The sequence below is a fragment of the Giraffa tippelskirchi genome, chromosome 7 (genome assembly GCF_054371585.1).
Source record: "Giraffa tippelskirchi isolate mGirTip1 chromosome 7, T2T-mGirTip1v1.2.pri, whole genome shotgun sequence".
Classification (NCBI taxonomy): Eukaryota; Metazoa; Chordata; class Mammalia; order Artiodactyla; family Giraffidae; genus Giraffa; species Giraffa tippelskirchi.
The window spans coordinates 148,614,587-148,637,810 of NC_137281.1; the positions used below are offsets into that span (position 1 = coordinate 148,614,587).

General features: G+C 39.0%; 1 protein-coding gene and 1 pseudogene across 4 annotated transcripts in view; one reads left to right on the forward strand and one right to left on the reverse strand.

Annotated features, from left to right (window-relative positions):
* Positions 1–23,224, reverse strand: part of SPTLC2 (serine palmitoyltransferase long chain base subunit 2) — a 105,776-nt gene that overhangs the window by 48,056 nt on the left and 34,496 nt on the right. For all 3 annotated transcript variants that reach the window (XR_014059607.1, XM_081510561.1, XM_081510560.1), the window contains exons 3-9: positions 16,184–16,338; positions 14,297–14,445; positions 12,447–12,571; positions 11,309–11,402; positions 8,260–8,365; positions 7,345–7,564; positions 3,765–3,891 (exon numbers count right to left, since the gene is read on the reverse strand). Coding sequence is in view for 2 of the 3 variants with exons in the window: in XM_081510561.1 (XP_081366687.1) it covers positions 3,765–3,891; positions 7,345–7,564; positions 8,260–8,365; positions 11,309–11,402; positions 12,447–12,571; positions 14,297–14,445; positions 16,184–16,338 (976 nt within the window). In the remaining variant the exon portion in view is untranslated. The remainder of the gene's footprint in view (positions 1–3,764; positions 3,892–7,344; positions 7,565–8,259; positions 8,366–11,308; positions 11,403–12,446; positions 12,572–14,296; positions 14,446–16,183; positions 16,339–23,224) is intronic.
* On the forward strand, positions 16,559–17,011 carry LOC145513638 (elongin-C pseudogene; annotated as a pseudogene). The gene has a single exon (XR_014059610.1). The product of XR_014059610.1 is annotated as an elongin-C pseudogene (transcript).

Consider the following 23,224-nt stretch of genomic DNA (forward strand, 5'->3'; position numbering starts at 1 on the left):
ATAATGCTTAATGTTTGTATGTCTGATAACAAGGTCAGAAAATTCTATTAAGGACCCGAAAAGAAAGCCAGCTTCTTATTTCTAATATTTACTTAAACCAACATTAAATCTAGGACCAAGCACTAACTAACAATTACATTATCTTTGCCCTTCTCATTCCTAAACAGAAATCGTGTATGAGGTATTTGGGCTTCCCTGGTGGCTCAGCTGTTAAAGAATCCACCTGCAATGTGGGAGACCTGGGTTCAATCTCTGTGTTGGAAAGATCCCCTGGAGAAGGGAACAGCTACCCACTCCAGTATTCTGGTCTGGAGAATTCCATGGACTGTACAGTCCATGGGGTCACAAAGAGTCGGACATGACTGAGTGACTTTCACATTCACATGTGAGCTATTTACCATGAAGTAAAGAAAGAGTTCTTTCATTTGCAATATCAATATTATTATGTAACAGTCTCTTCTGTTAATATATGGGTCACGCTTAGCTTCCCCCATTTCCAGTTCACTGCACTACTGAAATTCATTCCAAGAAAAATATCAGTATAGCTCTTAAGCAAATCTGATCTCCACACAAATCCTTCAAAAGATAAGCATGGATTTATTATATTCTGTACTTTTTATGAAATCTGAAGGGGCTATAAAATTCCTAACCTCTGTGAAACAGGCCACAAGTCTGTCCGTATTAAGCAGCCCACAGAATCTGTTCAAGAATCTGAGTTTGGTACTACACAAGGCAAGAGAACCAGTGTGCCTGTGTTTTCGTATCAACCTAACACTCCTGTAGGACAAGACTCTACCTGTGACCCACCTTGCTCACCCCCCTCATGCACTCCACCTATACTACGATGGTTCTGCCACAGTGGCCTCCACGCTACTGCTGAACAGAGTCATCTGTATCTCAGGGCCTTCTCGCCCTCGATTTTCAGGGCTAAAGTTCCACCTCCTTCAAGGGCTCGATAAATCTTACCTTCTCAACGACCACCCTATTTAAAACTGCAAATTGCGTCTCCAGAACCCAACACATACTTTCCTGCTTCTTTCCAGAGTACTTACCACTTTTTGGCAACTGTATAATTCATTTCCCTTATTAGAACCCCACAAGGCAGGAATCAGGGGGTATTTTATTCTTTGATGAATCAGGAGCGCCTAGAAACAGCACCCACCACACACTGTGGGCACGCAAGTATTTAGTGAATGATTAATAAAACTTCCATGTTTCAATGACATGGTCATCTCTGAGATTAACACAACAGCCCACTATCCTCTGCATCCCCAGGGACCCCTAAGCGCATAGCTCACTCAAGCGATCTGCTTGGATGTCTACTACCGATGGATTCTGATTTACAGAGTCTAATATTAATACGTAGTGAGATACTCAACGTTTGCAGAGTTAATGGGATTCAATGTTCTGAACATATGAGATTAAATTTCTCTCAAGGCAGGTGACTTCTATTACAAAATCACACTCAGCTAATTATTTGTAGATATCTCTTTTTTAAAGGTCACCTTAAGGCCCAGTGAAAAGGCTACTGCCCGATTCTACCTTTTCTTCTTCAAGGACAATGGCTTTACAAGAAATGGTATTTTTTACTGGGGCTTCCCTGGTGGCCCAGACAGTTAAGAATCTGCCTATGATGTAAGAGATCTGGGTTTGATCCCTGGGTTGGGAAGATCCCCTGGAGAAGGGAATGGCTATCCACTCCAGTATTCCAGCCTGGAGAATTCCATGGACAGAGAAGCCTGGAGAGATACAGTCCATGGAGTGGCAAAAAAAAAAAAAAAATCTAACTACTTTTGGTTAGAATTTTATTATCCTATATTTTGAGAGAAACAATGTAGCCAACAGAAGTCTGCCATACTAATTAGAAGTTTTAGGGACTAATTTTAAAATATATTATCTAAAAGCTGGTGGTGGCAAGTTTTAGAAACGGCCACAAATTCTTCAACCTGCCTCCCATTTGAGGGGGAGTCTGGTCCCCCACGCCCTGCAATCTGGACTGGTCTTGGTGACTGGCTCTAACGGCAGATCAGAGAAAGTCATGAGGTTTCAGCACGTCCTTTGGGAATGCATGCTCTCTGCAGCATTCTATCTGGTCACCAGGCTATGAGGATTCATACCACATGGAGAGGATAGCTCAGTTGAGTCCAACTTTCAAGTCATGCCAGCCCAGGTGATGTATGAGGCAAGAAATCTCCAGGTGATCCCAGCCCCGAGTCATCAGTCTTCCAAGTTCAAGCCCCAGACACCGTGGAGCAAAGACAAGCAGTCCCTGACCGAACTCCTGACCTGCAGAATCTGTGAGCATAGTTAAGATAGCTGCTGCGTCACACCACTAAGCTTAGAGGGTGGCTACAGAGGCAACAGATAAACTGGAAAATGAGTGCTAACCCAAAGTCTATATTTAATTATCATATTTCATTTTCTCTTTACCAGTAGAGCCTAGATTTCATTGATTAGCACAGATGAGTCATTTATCCAGAGGTCACGCATCACTGGGATCCATGCTCTAGGATCGGGCAAACACATTATCCAAAGTAACTTTGATAACTGTTAACATTCATTTTTCAGTCATCTAAACCTATGTCAAATAACCAGATAAATAATAGCTATGTATATACATATATGTGTCTGAGCATAGATACACATACACTTACATATACAAGCATATATATATACTCAGGTCAAAGTACACTGTTTCCAGCAATACCTTATAAGAAAGAAAGAAGATAACGTTGTAGTTCTATTAATGGGGAGCTTTTCACAAAGCTATATGCAGTGTTCACAACATTACTGAGTTACTTTCTTTCCCAAGGAATTGGTTTATGAAGCTGAAAATGATCAACACTTCAAGAGCTAACAACAATGCATGTACCACAGATCAGAAAAAATACTAAGGTGAAATTTTGATTTAAGAAAACAGGCTCAAATCAACAAAAATGAGATGCACTACTTTCTTCCTGTTTCTCAATGCAAGCCAGATCAATCGTACCACAAAATATTACATAGCTGGAGTGGAGATTATCAAGGCTGATAATGTTTTATAAGAGTAAAACTGATTTTAGAAGCATTAAAAAAGCAACAAGCAAATATATGTCTCATACTCACAATGGAGATTCTTCTCAAAGTGAAAAAACAAAAAGCCCAATTGCTCCCCTTTTATTATAATGTTTCTATAGTCGATGCTGCCCTCTAGTGATATAAAATAAAAGTCAAGTATCAGGAAGTGAACATCACTCTCACTTGAGGATGTTTTAAGTCAGGGCATCTAGTTTGGACTACAAATCCTATCAAAGACAGAATAAATAGATTCAGGATGACCTTTATTAATTATTGTATGTTAAAGTAGAAAATCTTTTAAAAGGCATTAAATAAAGGACACTAATTCATGAAAACAGCAGCTTTTACATATTATGGAAATGAAACATCACTACCCAGTGAATTAGTTTACATCTTCACACGAAATTATCCAATTCAAGACCCTGAAGACTCATCACCTAAGACTTACCGAGAATACGTAGGACAGATTAAAGCCTCACCATCTATAGACAAGACAACTCAACAGGAAGCAAGCCAGGCTAATTCTCATGGCATGTATAAACACACTGAAAAGCGGCCATAGACACCAAGACCTCACACACCCGTCAGCTCTGCCCAGAAGTATGCCCGACTCCTCATTTTAGGAAAAAAACTCGAGAAAAAAGAGCACGTCTGGCCACTGAGTATTGACTGAGTCCAGGAAACTTTCCAAGAAAAGAAAGCCTTACCGAGGGTGGTGCCATCCTGCCCCATGATGCACTTCATAGAAGTGATGATCTGCTCCACCACAGGTGGGGACAGCGACGTGGCGTACACCGCGCTGTGGGAATGTGTCCGCAGGTAGTCGATCAGCGCCTGGGGAGGGCACAGAGGCAAGTCATTAGAGGCCGTTGGTGAGTGCACTGGCAACCTCTCTGGCTTCCGCCCGGGTGAAGAAGCCTCCTCCCTTCAATAGCACTGACTGGGGACGTCAGTCTGAGACACAAGGCCCACCAACACGGGCAGAGCACACTGTCAGCAACAACTGGGTTAGAAGAAAAAGCAAGAGAGTTCCAGAAGAACATCTACCTTTGCTTCACTGACTACGCTAAAGCCTCTGACTGTGTGGATCACAACAAAAGGATCCACATTTGTTGGAATGTGGAAAATTCTTAAAGAGGTGGGACTACCACCGTACCTGCCTCCTGAGAAACCTGGGTGCAGGTCAAGAAGCAACAGCTAGAACTGGACACGGAACAATGGAGTGGTTCTAAATTGGGAAAGGAGTACGTCAAGGCTGTATGTTGTCACCCTGCTTATTTAACTTATACGCAGAGTACATCATAAGAAACGCCGGGCTGGATGAAGCACAAGCTGGAATCAAGATTCCTGGGAGAAATATTAACAACCTCAAATACGGAGATGATACCATCCTAACGGAAGGAAGCAAAGAAGAACTAAAGAGCCTCTTGATGAAAGTGAAGAGAAGAGTGAAAAAGCTGGCTTAAAACTCAACATTCAAAAAACAAAGGTGATGGCATCTGGTCCCATCATTTCATGGCAAATAGATGGGGAAAAAATGGAAACAGTGGCAGATTTTATTTTCTTGGGCTGCAAAATCACTGCGGACAGTGACTGCAGCCATGAAATTAACACGTGCTTGCTCCTTGGAAGAAAAGCTATGAAAAACAAAGACAGCATATTAAAAAGCAGAGACATCACTTTGCAGACAAAGGTTAGTACAGTCAAAGCTATGGTTTTTCCAATAGTCATGTATGGATGTGAGAGTTAGACTACAAAGAAGGCTGATTGCCAAAGAATTGATGCTTTCAAACTGTAGTGCTGGAGATGACTCTTGAGAGTCCCTTGGACTGCAAGAAGATCAAACCAGCCCCTCCTAAAGGAAATCAGTCCTGAATATTCATTGGAAGGACTGATGCTGAAGCTGAAGCTTCAATACTTTGGCTGCCTGATGCGTACAGGCAACACACTGGAAGAGATCCTGATGCTGGGAAAGACTGAGGGTGGGAAGAGAAGGGGGCGACAGAGGATGAGACGGCTGGATGGCATCACCGACCTGATGGAGATGAGTGTGAGCATAAATTCTGGGAGACAGTGAAGGACAGGGAAGCCTGGCATGCTCCAGACCATGGGGTCGCAAAGAGTTGGACATGACTGAGCGACTGAACAACAACATGCAATGTCCTTAGGCTTTGTTTTGCTTGTTATTTTGGCCACGCTGCACAGCTTGTGGGATCTTAGTTCCCCTGAACCCACATCCTCAGCAGTGAAAGCGTGGAGTCCTAACCACTGAACCAGAAGGGAATTTCCTGTTTTGTTTTTTAAACATGCCACAACATGGAAGGATGAAAAACTAGCTTTAAAAAAGACCTCAAATTTAGAGAACATATCATTTAATATTATAAACAGATCTACAATCCTAAATTAAACAAGAAAGTGTTTGGATTGCTTTTAGATATGACTTACTTCTAAGTATTACAGAAAATATCATCTGCATCTTACCCCATGCCTGCAAAGCCCATTCTTACATTCCTGAGTGAGAGAAAGACAGTTCTCTAATATCAACTTTAAAGACATTAAACATCCTCCAGATACAGAGATTTATAAAATGATATAAATGTGGCAGAAATTAAACAGAATTTTACTGGGTTTTTCGTAAGAATATTAAAGCTATCGCACTGACTGAGAAAAAAAAAAACACCAAAACAAAATCCTGTCTGCCAGTAAGAAAAATTTCCAATCAATTATATATCCCTATTCTCTGATGCCTTTTAACTTCACTAAGTCTTTAAATAAAATGTGCACACAAAGAAGCTTGTTTCAGAACCAAACCGGGAAACACAAAATGCAACCAGGAAACAGTGTAGTGTGTTACTTCAAAAATATGAAATAGTGTACAAACCCCAATATAAAACGGTAAATATATTGTATCTTGATGATCTCCCAGAGTATTATTTTTCTATCTTTTGGTATAGCAACAAATCTTACCAAAAAGTAATCTATTGTCCAAAGAAAGCCTGGAGATAGCCTTTTCCTAATAACAAAAATTTAGGGCAAAAATCTATCGAACCTGACCAAAACCACTGAAAATGGGGTTTCTCTAAAAGGAATCAATGATGAAGAGAAAGTCCCTGCTTTAAAATTTTCAGGGTCAAATTTTAAAGAGGAATTTAAGTACATTTATGAGTACCATGTACAAATACTTGACATACATTGTTTTTTTCCTAACACTGTGTATAAATTTTTAAAATAACTGATTTATTGATATACAATTCACATACTATAGTATTCCCTTTTTCACAGTGTATAATACAGTGGCTTTCAGTATATTCACAGAGCTGTCCAACTTTCATCACTATCTAATTTTAGAACATCATTACCTCAAAAAGAAACCTCATATCCATTAGTAGTCACTTTCCACTTCCTCTATCTGCTCTGCCCCAGCAACCACTAACCTATTTCTGCCTCTATGATTTGCCTATTCTGGATATATCATATAAAAGAAATACTGTAACTGGTGAGCTTTTTTGACTGACTTCTTTAACATAATGCTTTCAAGGTTATTTCCACGTTATAGCACGGACATATGTTATTTGTTAAGCCCTTGCTACAAATGTGAGCCAGGCACACTTATCTCTGTTTTACTGATAAGGAAACTTAAACGTTAAGTACTTTGCCCAAGGTCTCACAAAGTTAGGAAAATACTCAAACCGGAAACTAGGGTTCTGTCTCCATGGCTCAACCATTCCCACCACGCTACACTGATTTTCAAATACCCTGGAGTTCATTATGTAGTTTTTGGATTGGCAAAGACAATGCCTTGCAGTACACCAGAGCCAGCAAAGGAATTCCTTCCCTCCTGTCTTGATGCTCACACAAGACGCATCTGAGTCCAAAGGCAGGGGAAGAAACTGGTCTTCTGTCCCCACTGGCTCCCATCCCATCCCGGTATGTCAGAAATAGTGAGCACAACTCAGACCCAACAGAAGACCGTGCGAACGGGCAGCACCACTCTGTGTTCTTTCATACAACAGGGTATTCTGTCCGCAGACCAGGATGTAGTTTAGAACGAAGCTCCAATAGGAAAACAACCAACAGTGAACAGAACCCCGCTTTGGTTTATCAGAGGCACTCAGAGGGGAGCTGAAGTGTGAAGCCTGCTGGCACCAGGTGCCTGATCCGCAAACAAATTTAGGACCTCCACACCCAAGTTCGGGACTCTATCTGCTCATTGTGAGACAACAAATTGCAATCTAGTAGCCAGTGCCTTAGTGTACCTTAGCTGCTCGATTGTCAGGGCCCGTTTACCTTCTTGCCGCCGATGTACCCTCCAGAAGCACCAAAGCTTTTTGTGAATGTTCCCATCATGATGTCCACATCCTCAGGATCCAGGCCAAAGTAATCCACCACACCTCGTCCTGTAGGGCCCAGAGCCCCGATGCTGTGAGCTTCATCTAGATACAAGTACGCCTTATACTTCTTCTTCAGGGCAATCACTTCAGGAAGGCGAACAATAGACCCCTCCATGCTGGCAAAACAGGGCAAAATACACACACACTGAGACTTTTTAACTCTCAAAATCAAGAGGCAGCCACTTATTATTATTTTAAGTTCACTGCTTTTTTAAATGGTCTGACAACGCTGCTTGTGGTTTTAAACTGGCAATGACAGACAATGCCATGGTGAGGTAGATGTCCAGAGGAAAGGAGATTGGATCTTTTAAAACAAACACCAGAATACAAGTGACCTTAATTCACCAGGAGGGACAGAGGTCCCAGTAGATTCTTCTAAAGTTTATAATTACAGGCAACATTTGACTTTGCATGTATTGCATGTGTAACTAAAGTTACATGAAGGAATAAAAAACATTAGGAGGTGGGAGAATAAATGCAAGGCCTGCAAATAGGTAAACAATATAAAGTATTTCTTAAAATTAAATGGCATGTAATTTGTTCTGACACATTAGAAAACACATTCTAATTCTTTTCCTTATGTGTAACCCCCCTACACAAACAGTGGAAAAATAATGGACCCAAATAGAAAGGAGACTTGGAGATGATATATATAGCATGATGAAGAGTGAAGATGACCCAGGTATTTTAAAAAGTCAGAAACTCTGTCTCCTTAGTTTTCAGACGGGTCTAGATTAGTGTCCCCTTCAACCTAAAATTTCTATGACTTCATGCAGCAAATCAGACATCAGAATAAATATAGCAGGATTACCTATATATTCCCTCTACAAGGATTAGAATTTTCTTCCAGGGCCTTCGTGTCCGAGGCTGACCATAAACAATGGCATCTTTCAACAGCTTCTCTAGGCTTTGCATATCTGTAGCACACAAAAAAGAATTTCAGCTCAAAGTATCTTCCTCTTTTCTAACTTTATTCCTAAAATGCAAATATACATTTCTTATTCAGGAAGCATGTCTCAGATAGCAAAAGATATTAACATAATTAGAATTGGACAGGATAAAAACACGGCAAAATGGGTAGGCTACTGATAACTTGAATTAAAATCTCATTTAAAATGTAACAAGTGTTCAAAAACACCAGAAACTCAATTAAATGAGTGTGGTAAAGTTGATTCAGTTGGTTAGCATGCTTATGAAATGACCAATTTTTTTCATGAAATACCTTGCCATTCAGTTAGCTTTTTTTGTATTTAAACAATCAAATGTATCTTTAATCCTCGTGATCCATTCAGAAGTATATGCATAAAGAAAGCTGAGTAAGAAAATGAGAATAAACTACTATAAACACATACACCTTCTAAACAGCAAATGTGGGAGAAAAACTTCAAAGTGCATACCCCATTTCCTCTCACCTAGGATATATTCAATAAAAGCTTGTTAATAGTTTTATCTTGGTAGTGGTTAAAAACACACCAGTCTGGACAGGCATGAATCTATCTGTTACACAAGCCCGGCAATCAGTGGAGACTGTCCCGTGTTTGATTTGACCAGCTATCTGTCTACAACCAAGTTCTCAATGCTCTGCTGTTACGGCAATTAACAGGCCTAGGAAACACTTGGGGCGTGCTGCCATTAAGGAGAAGCATAACTTTCCTGTTAAAGATAAACGCTTGGAAGACCACTGTTACTACCACTACAGACTTCACACTTAAACTGCATGCCCTGAAACAAGGCCCTTAAGAGTCCTCAGCCCAAAAATGTATGCAACATTAAGTCTAAGGTATATTTATCAGGGGTGGGAGACACCCCCATCATAAATTTGATTCTTTACTGTTCATCACTGAAGGAAGGGGTTACAAAGTTACATGAATTTGCTCTTTTTATAAAATAACTGGTAGAAAAGAGAAGTAAGGTAATAAAAATACACACTATAAACACAAATAAAATGGCCAAAAGTTCACTGTTTACACCTTCAGTTATTCATAAGAAAGCAATCTATCTGCTATCTAACCCAGAAAAAGGAGATGCTCCCACAAAGTAAAAAATCTGATCTGAAGCTGCAAGTCTTGCTACAGAGTAGAGCAATGTGTGGCAATTAGCAGAAGACAAGTAAAAATGAACTCATTGTTTTAGTTTCCTCTGTTTATACAGAGAAAGGAAGAGAAAAATAAATGTTGATTCAAAATTTTACATGAAAGAAAATATCTGTGGAATTCTTGACCATATTATCTACTTGGGAAACAAAATTCAATACTTCTCTCATAGTATACTCTCCAAATCCCATGGTAAATTAGAGATTTAGACAAAAAATATTCCACAAAATGACCAGAAGAAAAGGTAAGAGAATAATCTGAGAATGAGAAAGGCCATCACACAAAATTCAAACAAAAGTCATAAGACAGTAAGTGTGACAACATCAACATTTCAATAAGTTCACACAGCAAGACACTAAAAACAAAGTTAAAAATAAAAAATATTGCAACACAAAGGGCTCTTATAATCGGTAAAAAGAGAAACAGTTTGAAAATCGCCAATTTACAAAGAAATACAAAGACAATAACTGTATAAAAAGTTGCTCAACACCTAATAATCAAATAAAAATTAATGTTATTGGACTTATTAGATTAGGAAAGATTTTAAATGATGCATGTGGGCTTGTGAGTAGAAAACATCACTGTCTTTGATTTCAGGTGTTGTTGAGTAAAAATTTGTACAGTGCTTGGAGGCAATTTGGGAAAGTGTAGCAAATTTATATCATTTTAACCATGCATTCTAAAGACTGCTGGGAAATTACCCTAAGGCACTCATCAGACTAGTGAGGAAAATGTGAATGTAGGTGGTACTGTTTCTGGCAGAAAAACTCAGAAACAACCTGGATGTTCAAACGGAAGGATGGACTGAATGAGAGCACTGCCTGCCACCTTGCTCTTTACAGGAGGAGGGCAGTCACGTGTACTGCCATAGTTTCCACGTGCTTTAAGAAAACAACAAGTCATACAACAGTGCTTCATAAACCCCATTTACATAAATCAAAACACTGTATATATCATGCTCACTGTAAAGCACCTCAAACAAAACAAAGATGAAAGGAAGGTTATTATCATCCATAAACCTTCCATCCAGAGGCACACATCTAGTATTTGAGTGTACCTTCTTTCAGACTTTTGTCTGACATTTGTCTAAAATACTTGTCTTTTTGACTTTTGAGTACACATTTTGGTAAAAGATGATATTAAACAGTTTGGTCATATCTCTTTGCTACACGAGAGCATTTTAACCTGGAAAGTAATGCGTTTTTATTACGATTATTTTAATAATGCACTAAGATATTTCCATTTAGGGAGAAAGTCTTGGCTTAGTGCCACTTTTCTCTTTGATGGCACTTGTTCATATCTGCATTTCAGTATTTGTCTGTTGTATTCTAACTACTGGTTTGTCTACAGGCTCTTTAGCAACCAGTCAGAGATCCTTGAGATCAGGAAGCCTGGTTTATTCGCCTCAGTACCCACAATGTTATGGCAAGACATACCACAGGCATCTAGTATAAATGCATACTGAACAAGTGATTTGTAAACAAGGAAGATGAAAAAGTTCAAAGTCATAAAAAGAACAATGTTTTACTTTGTATTGAAAGGCTTCCTTCCACCTTTATTTTTATTCCAATGAGAAAGATAGTAACCCTAACTTTTAAAAGACAGTACCAGAACTTACATTTTAGGTATTGGTACTTCAGTTTCATTTATGGTTTCTACTGTTAATATAACTGTTACCACTGCCACTAACTAATATGTATAAAAGAATCCTAAAACCCCCAAGAATCCTAAACCCTAAAGCCAGAGTAGATTTCACAACAAACTCACTGTTGTGTTTGAAGACTCGAATGGTTGCTCCTGAGAGTCTGGCTCCCAGAACCAGTGAAGCATGGTTCAGTTCATCACTCAGAATCAGGCAACCCTGCAAAACCACCAGCACAGGAAGATAAGAAGCTGAGGGGAAAGGTTTAGTTAGTCGAACTACAAAATGCTAAAACCATTAATAATTATATCTTATTAAGGAAAGCATGCACAATGGCAAAGTTATCAGTTTGCTCTGAGGTCTTTGTTTATGTTATACAATAATGATATTATAAAATATTTTTAGTTTATTATATACTATAATATTATATAAATCATATTATTATTTTCTTATTATTGTTTATATGCTATAACTTTTCCCATCCTTTTACTTTTAGCCTGTGTCTTTAATTTTTAATAAATTTTTAATCTAATCTGACAATCTGTCTTCTAATTAGAAATACAAACCGTTTCTGTTTAATGTGATATCAATATAGTTGTGGTTAAATCTCCTCTCTTGCATATTTTTATATATATATATGCACATATGTGAGCGCCAAGTCGCTTCAGTCATGTCTGACTCTTTGCGACCCTACAGACCATAGCCTGCCAGGCTCCTCTGTCCACGGAGATTCCCCCGGCAAGAATACAGGAGTGGGTTGCCACGCCCTCCAACAGGGAATCTTCCCGTCCCAGGGATCAAACCTGAGTCTCTTATGTCTCCTGCACTGGCAGGCAGGTTCTTTACCACTAGTGCCACCTGGGAAGCCCTATTCTCACACACACACACACACACACACACACAACTTGCCCATATATCTCTGAACAATGTGCATCACAGTAACAATAGGGACCTATATATTTTCATATTTTTCTACTAGAGGAAACAACCTGATAAATAATTTCCAAACTAAACATCCCTTCTTCCATAATTTTAGTCTTTTATGAGATTTTATTTATAAGAATTCCTTTCAAATGAAATGAAGAAGGAAAGAGTCATCTAAAGGAGACAGAAAAGATCATGGGTTTCAGTAAAAAAGCTTCAACTGGTCTAAGTTTCCATGGGATACACTTAGACAAAATTTTTCTGGCTTGCCTGAATGTTTTACAAAACAAAAGAAGATATACATGAGGGAGCTTTCATAAGTGACAGACTAAATCTTACTTTGCTAACAAGAGCAGGAATGTTCATTGAATTTGTTGCAAACCCCATGCCATATGCCATAGCAGCTTCCACTCCCAAGAAACTTGCCACAAGCTTCTCTAGTTCTTCATGCTTGTCCAGGTTTCCTGTGTAAAGAAGTTAATGAAGTCAATGTTACCAAAGTTCAAATTTAAGAATTACTCATAACTTTAGAAAAAGAAACCATAGCCTGTGCTATAACCTTTTCAGACTAAAGTCTAATGAAGGAGTCAGTATCATGAAGAGTCAAGGCTCATAAAGACACAACAGTTGGATAAAGTCAGATGCAGCACCTGTGGTGGCATTTCTGAAAAGAGGATTGCCAACGATGTCTCCCATTCCTATTGACACATGCTGGTTCCAAGTCTATGCCTTAAGAGGCCTGGCAGCACCTGGTTTTATACATTTGAAGTCAGCTGCCATGTCAAACAGTCTAAAAAGCCTTTGTAAAGAGAGATCATGTGGACAGGGAGGGGCTCATAGAGACTATGGAAGGAAGGGGCAGGGCTCACCATCAGCTGAGGTGCCAGACATGCAAGTGATGCTATCGTGGATACGCTACCCTCAGTCGTAATACCCCACTTGACCCCACATGGAGCTGTGATAAATGTCAAGTCCTTTCCAAATGACAGAATCACAAGCAAATAAATATACGTTTCTGTTTTGAGCCACTAAGTTTTGGAATGGTTTGTTACGTAGCAAAAGGTGAGTTAAAAAGCACCTTCCCTAACTTTGTATTATGATTTTACATCAGTGCATGATTTTACACCAGTGCTCAAATCCATAAAGACCGAACAACATTCATCAATGATACTGGCTACACGCAGAAGAGAAAAGATGCTGAGAAAGGAGACCACTGAATTAGGATGCTATATGTTCTTTAAAGCTTAAGCAAGTGATTTATCCTCTCTGGGCCTCTGTTTTTTATCTGTTTAATACCTATAATAATATCTGGTCTATCTACCTCATGACATTGTTATACACATCAAAAGAGATAAGATGTTTGAGCAATTTATAAAGGGCCATAAAGATATAAGGTGTGGTTACTCTGTGTCATCACTGCATAAGGCTCCCTTAAGCACATCACTGGGGATCCCAAGGAAGAATGACCCAGCAGCACTTGCCATTCTCTAGACCCACGAGAAACCATAATGAACGACTGCTTTAACCTACTAAGTTTTGGGGTGATTCACAGGAATAAATATTCAGAAAATTGTCTTATAACTTTTATGGTTATCAGTTCTCTTGAACAAGATGGAAAAATTAAGACTCTCCCTTTGAGCTTAAATAAACTAAATCTCTTTGTAGAACCCTGTTCGCCTTTATGTTTTATAGACTTGTAATAATAATAAAAGTTAACATTTATTGAGGGTTTACCATGGTACAAGCACTTGACATAAATTAGCTTATTTAATTTTTGAAACAGCCTTATAAGGTAGAAATTATTATTAGCTCCAATTTACCAGTATGGAAGCAGATTAACCCTCATCTGCCCATAGGCTCAGCATACCAGTAAAGAGTTCTCTCAACCACTATCATTTAACTAATAAAGTCAACATAAAAGCTATAAATGAAACAAATACCTAATGGAACTTTTCTAGAGACAGTCTGTATGTAAAACATAATGGAAAAGATAAAAATATCTCAAAACACACTGAACCATTAGAATCATCCATCACTTCAGAAAAATAAGCCATTCTTTACTTGATCTAAACTCCACAGCAAAGTATGTATTTGGATGTTCATATTCTAGCTCTGTATCAGTATTAGTCCCTCCTGAGACAAAAAGTTAAGAACATTAGCTGACCAAACTAATAATAGCCTACGCTTACCAATTTCCTGCCGAGTGCTGCACACTCCAACTCCATACTCCTCTAGGACTTTGGCAGCTGCCTCCTGACATGGTCCAGTGTTCCTCGCAAATCCAAGATAGTTGTAGGAACCCATGTTTATAACATCTTTAATTACATTTCCTGTGTACCTGTATTTCAACAGTATAAAAGTTCATGAAACTCAGGAGCAAATCAAACACTTACATGTGATAATAAACTCATTGATAATACAAAACGAAGCACCATCTGTAGGAATTAAGAGAATATGGTCTCCATTAAAAGCAGCTCAGACTCACTACCAATTAGGAAGATGGACATTAAAACAAAATACCAGTTTTCACTTATCAGTAGCGATGATTAAAAACTGACTATGTCAGGGGAATCCCCTGGTGGTCCAGTGATTAGGACTTGACGCTTTCATTGTTGTAGCCTGGGTTCAATCCCTGGCCAGGGAACTCTAAGATCCCACAAGCCACGCAGCATGACCTTCAGAAAATTTTTACTTAAAAAAAGAAAAAAGAAAAAACTGACCACATTCAGTGTTGGCCAGGCCACTTGCATAAGCTGTAGATAAGAATACCCTTTTCTTTTGGAGGGCAGTTTGGCAGTACTCATCTATCAAAAGATACATTGAGTTGGCCAAAAAGTTCGTCTAAAAACGAATACAATACATATTTTTGACTAAGCAGTTCCTGGACACATATAAAAGGATATACATTTAAGGATCCTTCAAGTCACTACACAATTCATCTACCATGTCCTTTTCTTGGGCACATGGGCCAGTGACATTCCACATGGCGGAAGTGCAGTCAGCCTTGGACCCCAGAGTAAGGACATCACAGTTCAGAGGCTTTACTGGTCTAAGATGGTCATGAAGCATAGACAAAAAATAAACTGCTCCTGTCTTAACGCAGAGATTTGGGGTTTTTAAGATAGGATGAGGCAGCCCAATGTGTTCTACATTACATGTATCTATTCAGTAGAATACTAAGTAGCCACTACAAATAATGAGCTTGCTGTGAATAGACACAAGAAAGATGTTACTGATATGTTAGCAAGCAAAAAAGCAAGATGTAAAATAATTTCTATAGTAAGATACCATTTGTGTAAATCAAAACTGTGTGCAACCCCAGTAACACACTACATACATATGCCACAGAAAATCTGGAGGAATAATATACAATCAACTGATAATAATGGTCACCTCTAGGAAGTGAGCATTTGTGGGGAAGTGGATTTGCAAAAGGACAGTGGTTAGTTCTCACAGAGGACCTTCACTTTATTTGTATTATCTTTTTTTTTAAAAAAAATAATGACCATACAACCATGTAATGCTTGTACAATAAAAACAAAATTTTATGAATATATAAAATTTTCTAATCTGTGTTCTGTGACAACCTAGAGGGCTGGCATGGGTGGGAGATGGAGGGAGGTTCAAGAGGGAGTGGACATATGTATACCTATGGCTGATTCATGTTGATATATGGCAGAAACTAATTATCCTCCAATTAAAAAAATTAGTTTTCTAAACAGTTCAATCCATTTAAGTAAAAACACTCCTTGAATCATCTGAGAAATCAAAATATCTATAAATAAATTCAGACACTTGATTCTAGTAAACGGCCCAACAAAAATGATGATTTTTCTTTGTGTGTGTTTTTCTTAGTAAGTCAAATTTTTATTCAGCTATAATCCAACAGTGGCAGATGTAGTACAGAGATGCCTTTTAAAAAATCTCCAAAACAATGAACAACATGCAAGAAAGTTAATCATGCTGTATTGTACTCTCAATACTTCTACTCCTGCTTTGACAGAATACTCTAACTGCAACAGAAACTCTTCTGAGGTGAAGAAATCCTCTGAAATAATTTCCCAACCAAGACTCACTTGAAGGACCAGTTGTAGTCATGAGACTGTCTCTCCATAATGTCCACCCTGGCTCCAGGCACACTGCAGATGGGCCGGTTCCAGTTGTCTCTGATCCTCATGTAGAGATTCCTCGTGTAGAAATTCTCGAAATCCTGGTACAATGACACGAAGTCCTGCCAACGAATGGTGAGATGCTATATGTTCAACCGAGTTTCTCTGCACAGCTTCTCTTTTCATATTACAAGAGCACTTTAGAATGAGAGGTCAGTTAATCAGAATTAACTGATATGGAAAACATTTGGGAAGGCATCCATTCTTTCTGTTGTTTTAAGACAACTCAACCGGGGGGTGGGGGGGCGGCCCTGGTGTAGGGGCTGTGGCGGTGCGCGGGGACCCGGTGCGGTGGCTGCGGTTGCTGCGGAGCTGACGAGAAACGACTAAAGTTCCTGTGGACGCAAAGTAGAATTTCATAAGAACATAATGGATGGAGAAGAGAAAACCTATGGTGGCTGTGAAGGCCCTGATGCCATGTATGTCAAATTGATATCTTCAGATGGCCATGAATTTATTGTAAAGAGAGAACATGCGCTAACATCAGGAACAATAAAAGCCATGTTGAGTGGCCCAGGTCAGTTTGCTGAGAATGAAGTCAATTTTAGAGAGATCTCTTCACATGTGCTATCGAAAGTATGCATGTATTTTACCTACAAGGTTCGCTACACTAACAGCTCCACGGAGATTCCTGAATTCCCAATTGCACCTGAAATTGTACTGGAACTGCTGATGGCTGCGAACTTCCTAGATTGTTAAATAAAATAAATTATAATAAACAAAACAAAACAAAAAGACAACTCAACCACATAAAATCACTTAGCTTTGACTAATGAGCTCTAAGAAAATGGTTGCAAGTAACTACTTGACTGCACAAAAGTAGGGTCAAAGAATTTAGCTTTGTAAACCAGTCCTCATAAAAATAAAACTTACTTGTACAATTCTGTCAATAAATGGTTTTCCTTCTTAATAACCTTAAAAACACTGCTCTCTGCTCCATCCCTGCCCCCATAATGTATTAAGGGAAATGCAATAAAACCCTGTAATTCCAGTTTCAACCAAGAAAAATAATTCCAAAATTAAGATTCCATTCTCTGCATATTTTCAAGGATCAAAAGGAAATGAATCCAAAGAAGGACTATAAATAAGAAAAAACTAAAAGGTAGGTTATACAAAGATACCTATCTTAGGTTTCTTTCCTTGGATGGGAGTTTTTAAAAGAATCTCAAAATGAATTTCCATGATCAAGACTTTAGACTTTAAAGATCTCCCTTATAAGTTATGCTAAAATCTAAGTCTGTAAAAAATACAGTCACAGTGGAGCTTTAATTAAGGCATAATGTTCTGCTCAGAACAGAGTGGCCAGACCACATGAGGTCTACTTGAAGGTAATCGGTCAACGAGACAGAAGAAAACCGTACCAGGGTTTTACAACAGTCAGCAAACTACTGAGCTTCTAGCCCTCAGATCTGGGCTTGGTGCCAACCCAAATCAATCTTTTAAATAAGCTAATCGAAAATATTAAAAGTTTAAGCCTTATTCCGTAAAAGATTTTCACTGCTAAAGAAGGCTCTACATAAAACTTTAAAATTATACTGTATTGGTGTTTTTCTTTCTGGCTTACTTCACTCTGTATAACAGGCTCCAGTTTCATCCACCTCATTAGAACTGATTCGAATGTATTCTTCTTAATGGCTGAGTAATATTCCATTGTGTATGTACCACAGCTTCCTTATCCATTCATCTGCTGACGGGCATCTAGGCTGCTTCCATGTCCTGGCTTTTATAAACAGTGCTGTGATGAACATTGGGGTACACGTGTCTCTTTCAAGTCTGGTTTCCTCAGTGTGTATGCCCAGCAGTGGGATTGCTGGGTCATATGGCAGTTCTATTTCCAGTTTTTTGAGGAATCTCCACACTGTTTTCCATAGTGGCTGTACTAGTTTGCATTCCCAAAAACTTTAAAATTAACAACCTTCTAGGACATTGGACTCTAAAGTGCCTACTAAATAAGCCTCACAGTAGATAAAATCTCCTTAAATAAAGCTAAAGCAGAGTCACAAAGTTCTCAGGAATTTGTGGTACCTGATACCATCTCTCCTGCAATTGGTTCTAACATTTACATTTCCTTAAGAGAAAATATCCACAGATACTCTGTCACAACTGGAAATTTACTACTCAAATATTCGGTTGACCAGAAAGTTTCTTCAGTCTTTTGTGTGCTGTGTGCTTAGTTGCTCAGTCGTGTCCAACTCTTTGTGACCCCATGGACTATAGCCCGCCAGGCTCCTCTGTCCTTGGGGATTCTCCAGGCAAGAATACTGGAGTGGGTTGCCATGCCCTTTTCCAGGGGATCTCCCCTACCCAGGGATTGAAATCGGGTCTCCCGATTCTTTACCGTCTGAGCCACCAGGGAAGCCCAAGAATACCGAAGCGGGTGCTGTGCCGTGCTTACTCACTCAGTTGTGTCCGACTCCTTGTGACACCATGGACTGTAGCCCGCCAGGCTCTTCTGTCCATGGGGATTCTCCAGGCAAGAATGGAGTGGGTAGCCTTTCTCTTCTCCAAGGGGACCTTCCCAACCCAGGATTCGAACCCAGGTCTCCTGCATTGCAGGCAGATTCTTTACCATCTGAGCCACCAAACTTCCTGACCCAGGAATCAAACTGGGGTCTCCTGCATTGCAGGCAGATTCTTAAAAATAACAAATATTTTTCATTTTCACCAAGAGTTTTACTGAACAACATATTCACTATTTTGTTCCACTAACTTCTGCTATTTTTCAGGCAATTTCCTAATTCCACCTTCCCTAAACTTTTTATCTTTTTGAGCAAAGAACTGTTCCAGGTACCTTTTACAGTCTTCCAAGGAATTAAAATTTTTCCCATTAAGAGAATTTTGTAAAGTTCAAAATAAATGGAAATCCAAAGGCACGATGTCTGGTGAATATGGTAGATGAATCAGAACTTCCCAGCCAAGCTGTAACAGTTTTTGCCTGGTCATTAAAGAAACATGCAGTCTTGCAGTATCCTGATGGAAGATTATGCATTTTCTGTTGACTAATTCCGGAAGCTTTTTGTCAAGTGCTTTCAGTTGCTCTAAGCGGAAGCAGTACTTGTTGGAATTAATTGGTTTTCTGGAAGGAGCTCATAATAGAGGACTGCCTTCCAATCCCACCACATACACAACATCACCTTCGTTGGATGAAGACCAGCGAAGCCTTTGGTGCAGTTGGTGGTGGTCCATCTCGCTTGCCCCATGATCTTTCCCGTTCCAACATTATTGTCCAGTATCCAGTTTTCATTGCCCATCACAGCTTGCTTTAAATTAAAATGGAACTTTTTCATTATATTTCAGTAGAGAATCACATGTGGAAATGCAGTCAAGAAAGTTTTTATTCACTTATGTGGAACCCAAACACCAAAGTAATTAACATAACCAAGCAGGTGTAAATTATTTTCAATGCTTTATTTGGGTATTTTGAATATGTTAGCTATCTCCTGTGTGATATAATGTTGATCATTCTCAATTAATGTCTCGATTTGACACATTAGTTAATCAACTTCATCTGGTCTCCCCAATGGTAAAGTATCATCCAGCGAAAAATCTCCAGCATGAAACTTCACAAACCACTTTTGACAGATAAATATGGTACCTTCTCTATACACCATACAAATCTTTTTTTGTGTGTTTCAGCTGCATTTTTACCTTTCTTGAAATAATAAAGCATAGAATCTTCCCACAATGCAAGAGACCTGGGGTTTGATCCCTGGGTTGGGAAGATCCCTTGGAGAAGGGAATGGCTACCCACTCCAATATTCTTGCCCAGAAAATTCCAGGGACAGAGGAGCCTGGTGGGCTACAGTCCAAGAGTTGCAGAGTCGGACACAACTGAACAACTAACACTTCCACTTTCTTTTTTCAATATGGAGAAAATATTTTTTTTTCTCTTCCATCTTCAATATTTAAATAGCTACACAAAAATTCAACAATTTTGATAATTTTTTAAAAATGCACACTAATATAACACCTGTCACAATACAATCTAACAAAATTTTTGAATGAAGTTAAAGACAACTAAGTGCTACTGAAGCCAGGAAAACCAAACAAACCTTTTCTCCAACCCAGTAAATAAGAGCCACAGTAGGGGTAGAGGAGTAAAAACTGAGCTTGTAGTTCGCCGGCAGTGTGAGAGACAAGCTATAATAAGCAATGGCTGCAAAGCTAGCATTTCCCAAATGTCTAAAGACAAAACTCCAGGGAATTCCTTGGTGGTCCAAGGGTTAAAACTTGGATTTTTCACTGCTGTTGGGCCTGGGTTCAGTCCTTGATTGGGGAACTAAGATCCCACAGCCGCACAATGCGGCTAAAAAATAAATAAATAAATAAGATAAAACTTTAGCATCTACTATATAAAAGGATTTTGGCCCCCATGACAAAGAAGCTTTCTCTGAAAAGCCGAATAATGGGGCCATGTGGGGGTACATACATCCATACAGAAAAATGGCTGAACAAGCCTGTGCTTATTCTGCATTCAGACCAGTCTTTCAGCCACAGGAGGTAAGTGACACAGACGACAAGAATCCCTGAGGGAATGTTTTATTTGAACTGCAGAGGTCAAAAGCCAAGGGCCCACCTTCTGACATCTAGTTTATTTCTCTCATGTAAAAACAGGTACTAATTATAGCGCAGAGAAGCAATTTTTTCAGAAGAATTAATAATTTCTATCACAACCTAAGTTGTACTTACCAACCATATTATATACAGCCATATTATATACCTTTACACATCTATACTATGTCCAGATATATGCCTTTCCTTCTTTATCTTATTTTATTAGACTAAATCACATGAAATTATCATTTTGGCAGTTCAAAAATGGTGAAATATTGGTATTTTCATGTGATTTGATGTATATTTATTTTTACAACGCAATGAAAACAGGAAAACAAATCCACAAACTTAGGACAAAATACCTTAAACAAAGTACAAAGGCACTATTCATAAAGGAAGACTGATAAATTTGCTTACTTTAAAAGAACTTCTGTTCATTAAAAAACACACACAGAAAACCTATGACTGATTCATGCTGATATTCAGTAGAAACCAATAAAGTACTGTAAAGCAATTATTCTTCAATCAAAAACAAGTAAGTTTTTAAAAAAGATATACACAGAGTGGCAAGACAAGTCACAAAATGGGCTTAGACAGTTGTAAAATGTCTTCTAGAAGACATAAACATTTCCTGTAAACTGCTAAGAAAAAACAAAACAAAACAGAAACCCAACAGATAAATTGGCACTTCACGAAACAGAAACATCAAATGATCATTAAACATAATGCAAAGGTGTTTAGCTTAATTGGGCAACTGAGAAATGCAAATTAAAACTACAATGAGATACTAGACGTAAATACATCAGGATTGGCAAAAAAAATTTAACTCTGACAATAGTAATTGTTGGTTAGGATGTGGAACAATGAGAACTCTGAAACACTGCTGGTAAGTGTAAAAAATAGTACAATCACTTTGAAAAACAGTTTATCACTATCTAGTAAAGTTGAAGACATGCATCTTCTATAACCCATGTATTCCAAGGCTTGAGAAATTCATAGATACATGTTCAGGAAACATATATCAGAAAGTTGACAGCAGCTTTATGAGTCATTGACAAAAACTGGGGGAAAAAAAAGCCTCAATGACCACTGATACTACAGTAGACAAATCTTAGTAGTATACTCTTACACTGGGATTCTATACAGCAACGAAAACGAAGCAGAAGTACGCTACAAAACAGCTGAATCCTATGCTGAATACAGGAACTAAGGCACAAAAACATATACAATGCAAATCCATTTATAGAATGTTCAAAACTGGGCTTAACTAAATTTTATTGCTTACAGATATACATGCAGATAATAAAACCAGGAAGAAAAGTCAAGCCAACTGTTAGCCTAGGGAAGAGGGAAAAGGCAGGACTGAGAAGGGACATGTCCAGGTATGGTTTCTGAGGTGACAGCAATGTGTTACCTTTAAGGTGGCAGTTTCATCACTGCTCACTTATACAAGCACTCATTACATCCACATCCACTTTTTTATTAACCTTCCAAGATGTGTGTTATACATATGTATATCAGTTCAGTTCAGTCCAGTCGCTCAGTCATGTGCGACTCTTTGCGACCCCACGAATCGCAGCATGCCAGGCCTCCCTGTCCATCACCAACTCCCAGAGTTTACCCAAACCCATGTCCATCGATTCGGTGATGCCATCCAACCATCTCATCCTCTGTCGTCCCCTTCTCCTCCTGCCCCCAATCCTTCCCGGCATCAGGGTCTTTTCAAATGAGTCAACTCTTCGCATGAGGTGGCCAGAGTACTGGAGTTTCAGCTTCAACATCAGTCCTTCCAATGAACACTCAGATTGATCACCTTCAGGATGGACTGGTTGGATCTCCTTGCAGTCCAAGGACTCTCAAGAGTCTTCTCCAACACCACAGTTCAAAAGCATCACTTCTTCTGCACTCAGCTTTCTTCACCGTCCAACTCTCACATCCATACATGACCACTGGAAAAACCACAGCCTTGACTAGATGGACTTTTGTTGGCAAAGTAATGTCTCTGCTTTTAAATATGCTATCTAGGTTGGTCATTAACCTTCCTTCCAAGGAGTAAGCGTCTTTTAATTTCATGGCTGCAATCACCATCAGCAGTGATTTTGGAGCCCCCAAAAATAAAGTCTGACACTGTTTCCCCATCTATTTCCCATGAAGTGATGGGACCAGATGCCATGATCTTAGTTTTCTGAACGTTGAGTTTTAAGCCAACTTTTTCACTCTCCTCTTTCACTTTCATCAAGAGGCTCTTTAGTTCTTCTTCACTTTCTGCCATAAGGGTGGTGTTATCTGCATATCTGAGGTTATTGATATTTCTCCCGGCAATCTCGATTCCAGCTTGTGTTTCTTCCAGCCCGGTGTTTCTCATGATGTATTCTGCATATAAGTTAAATAAGC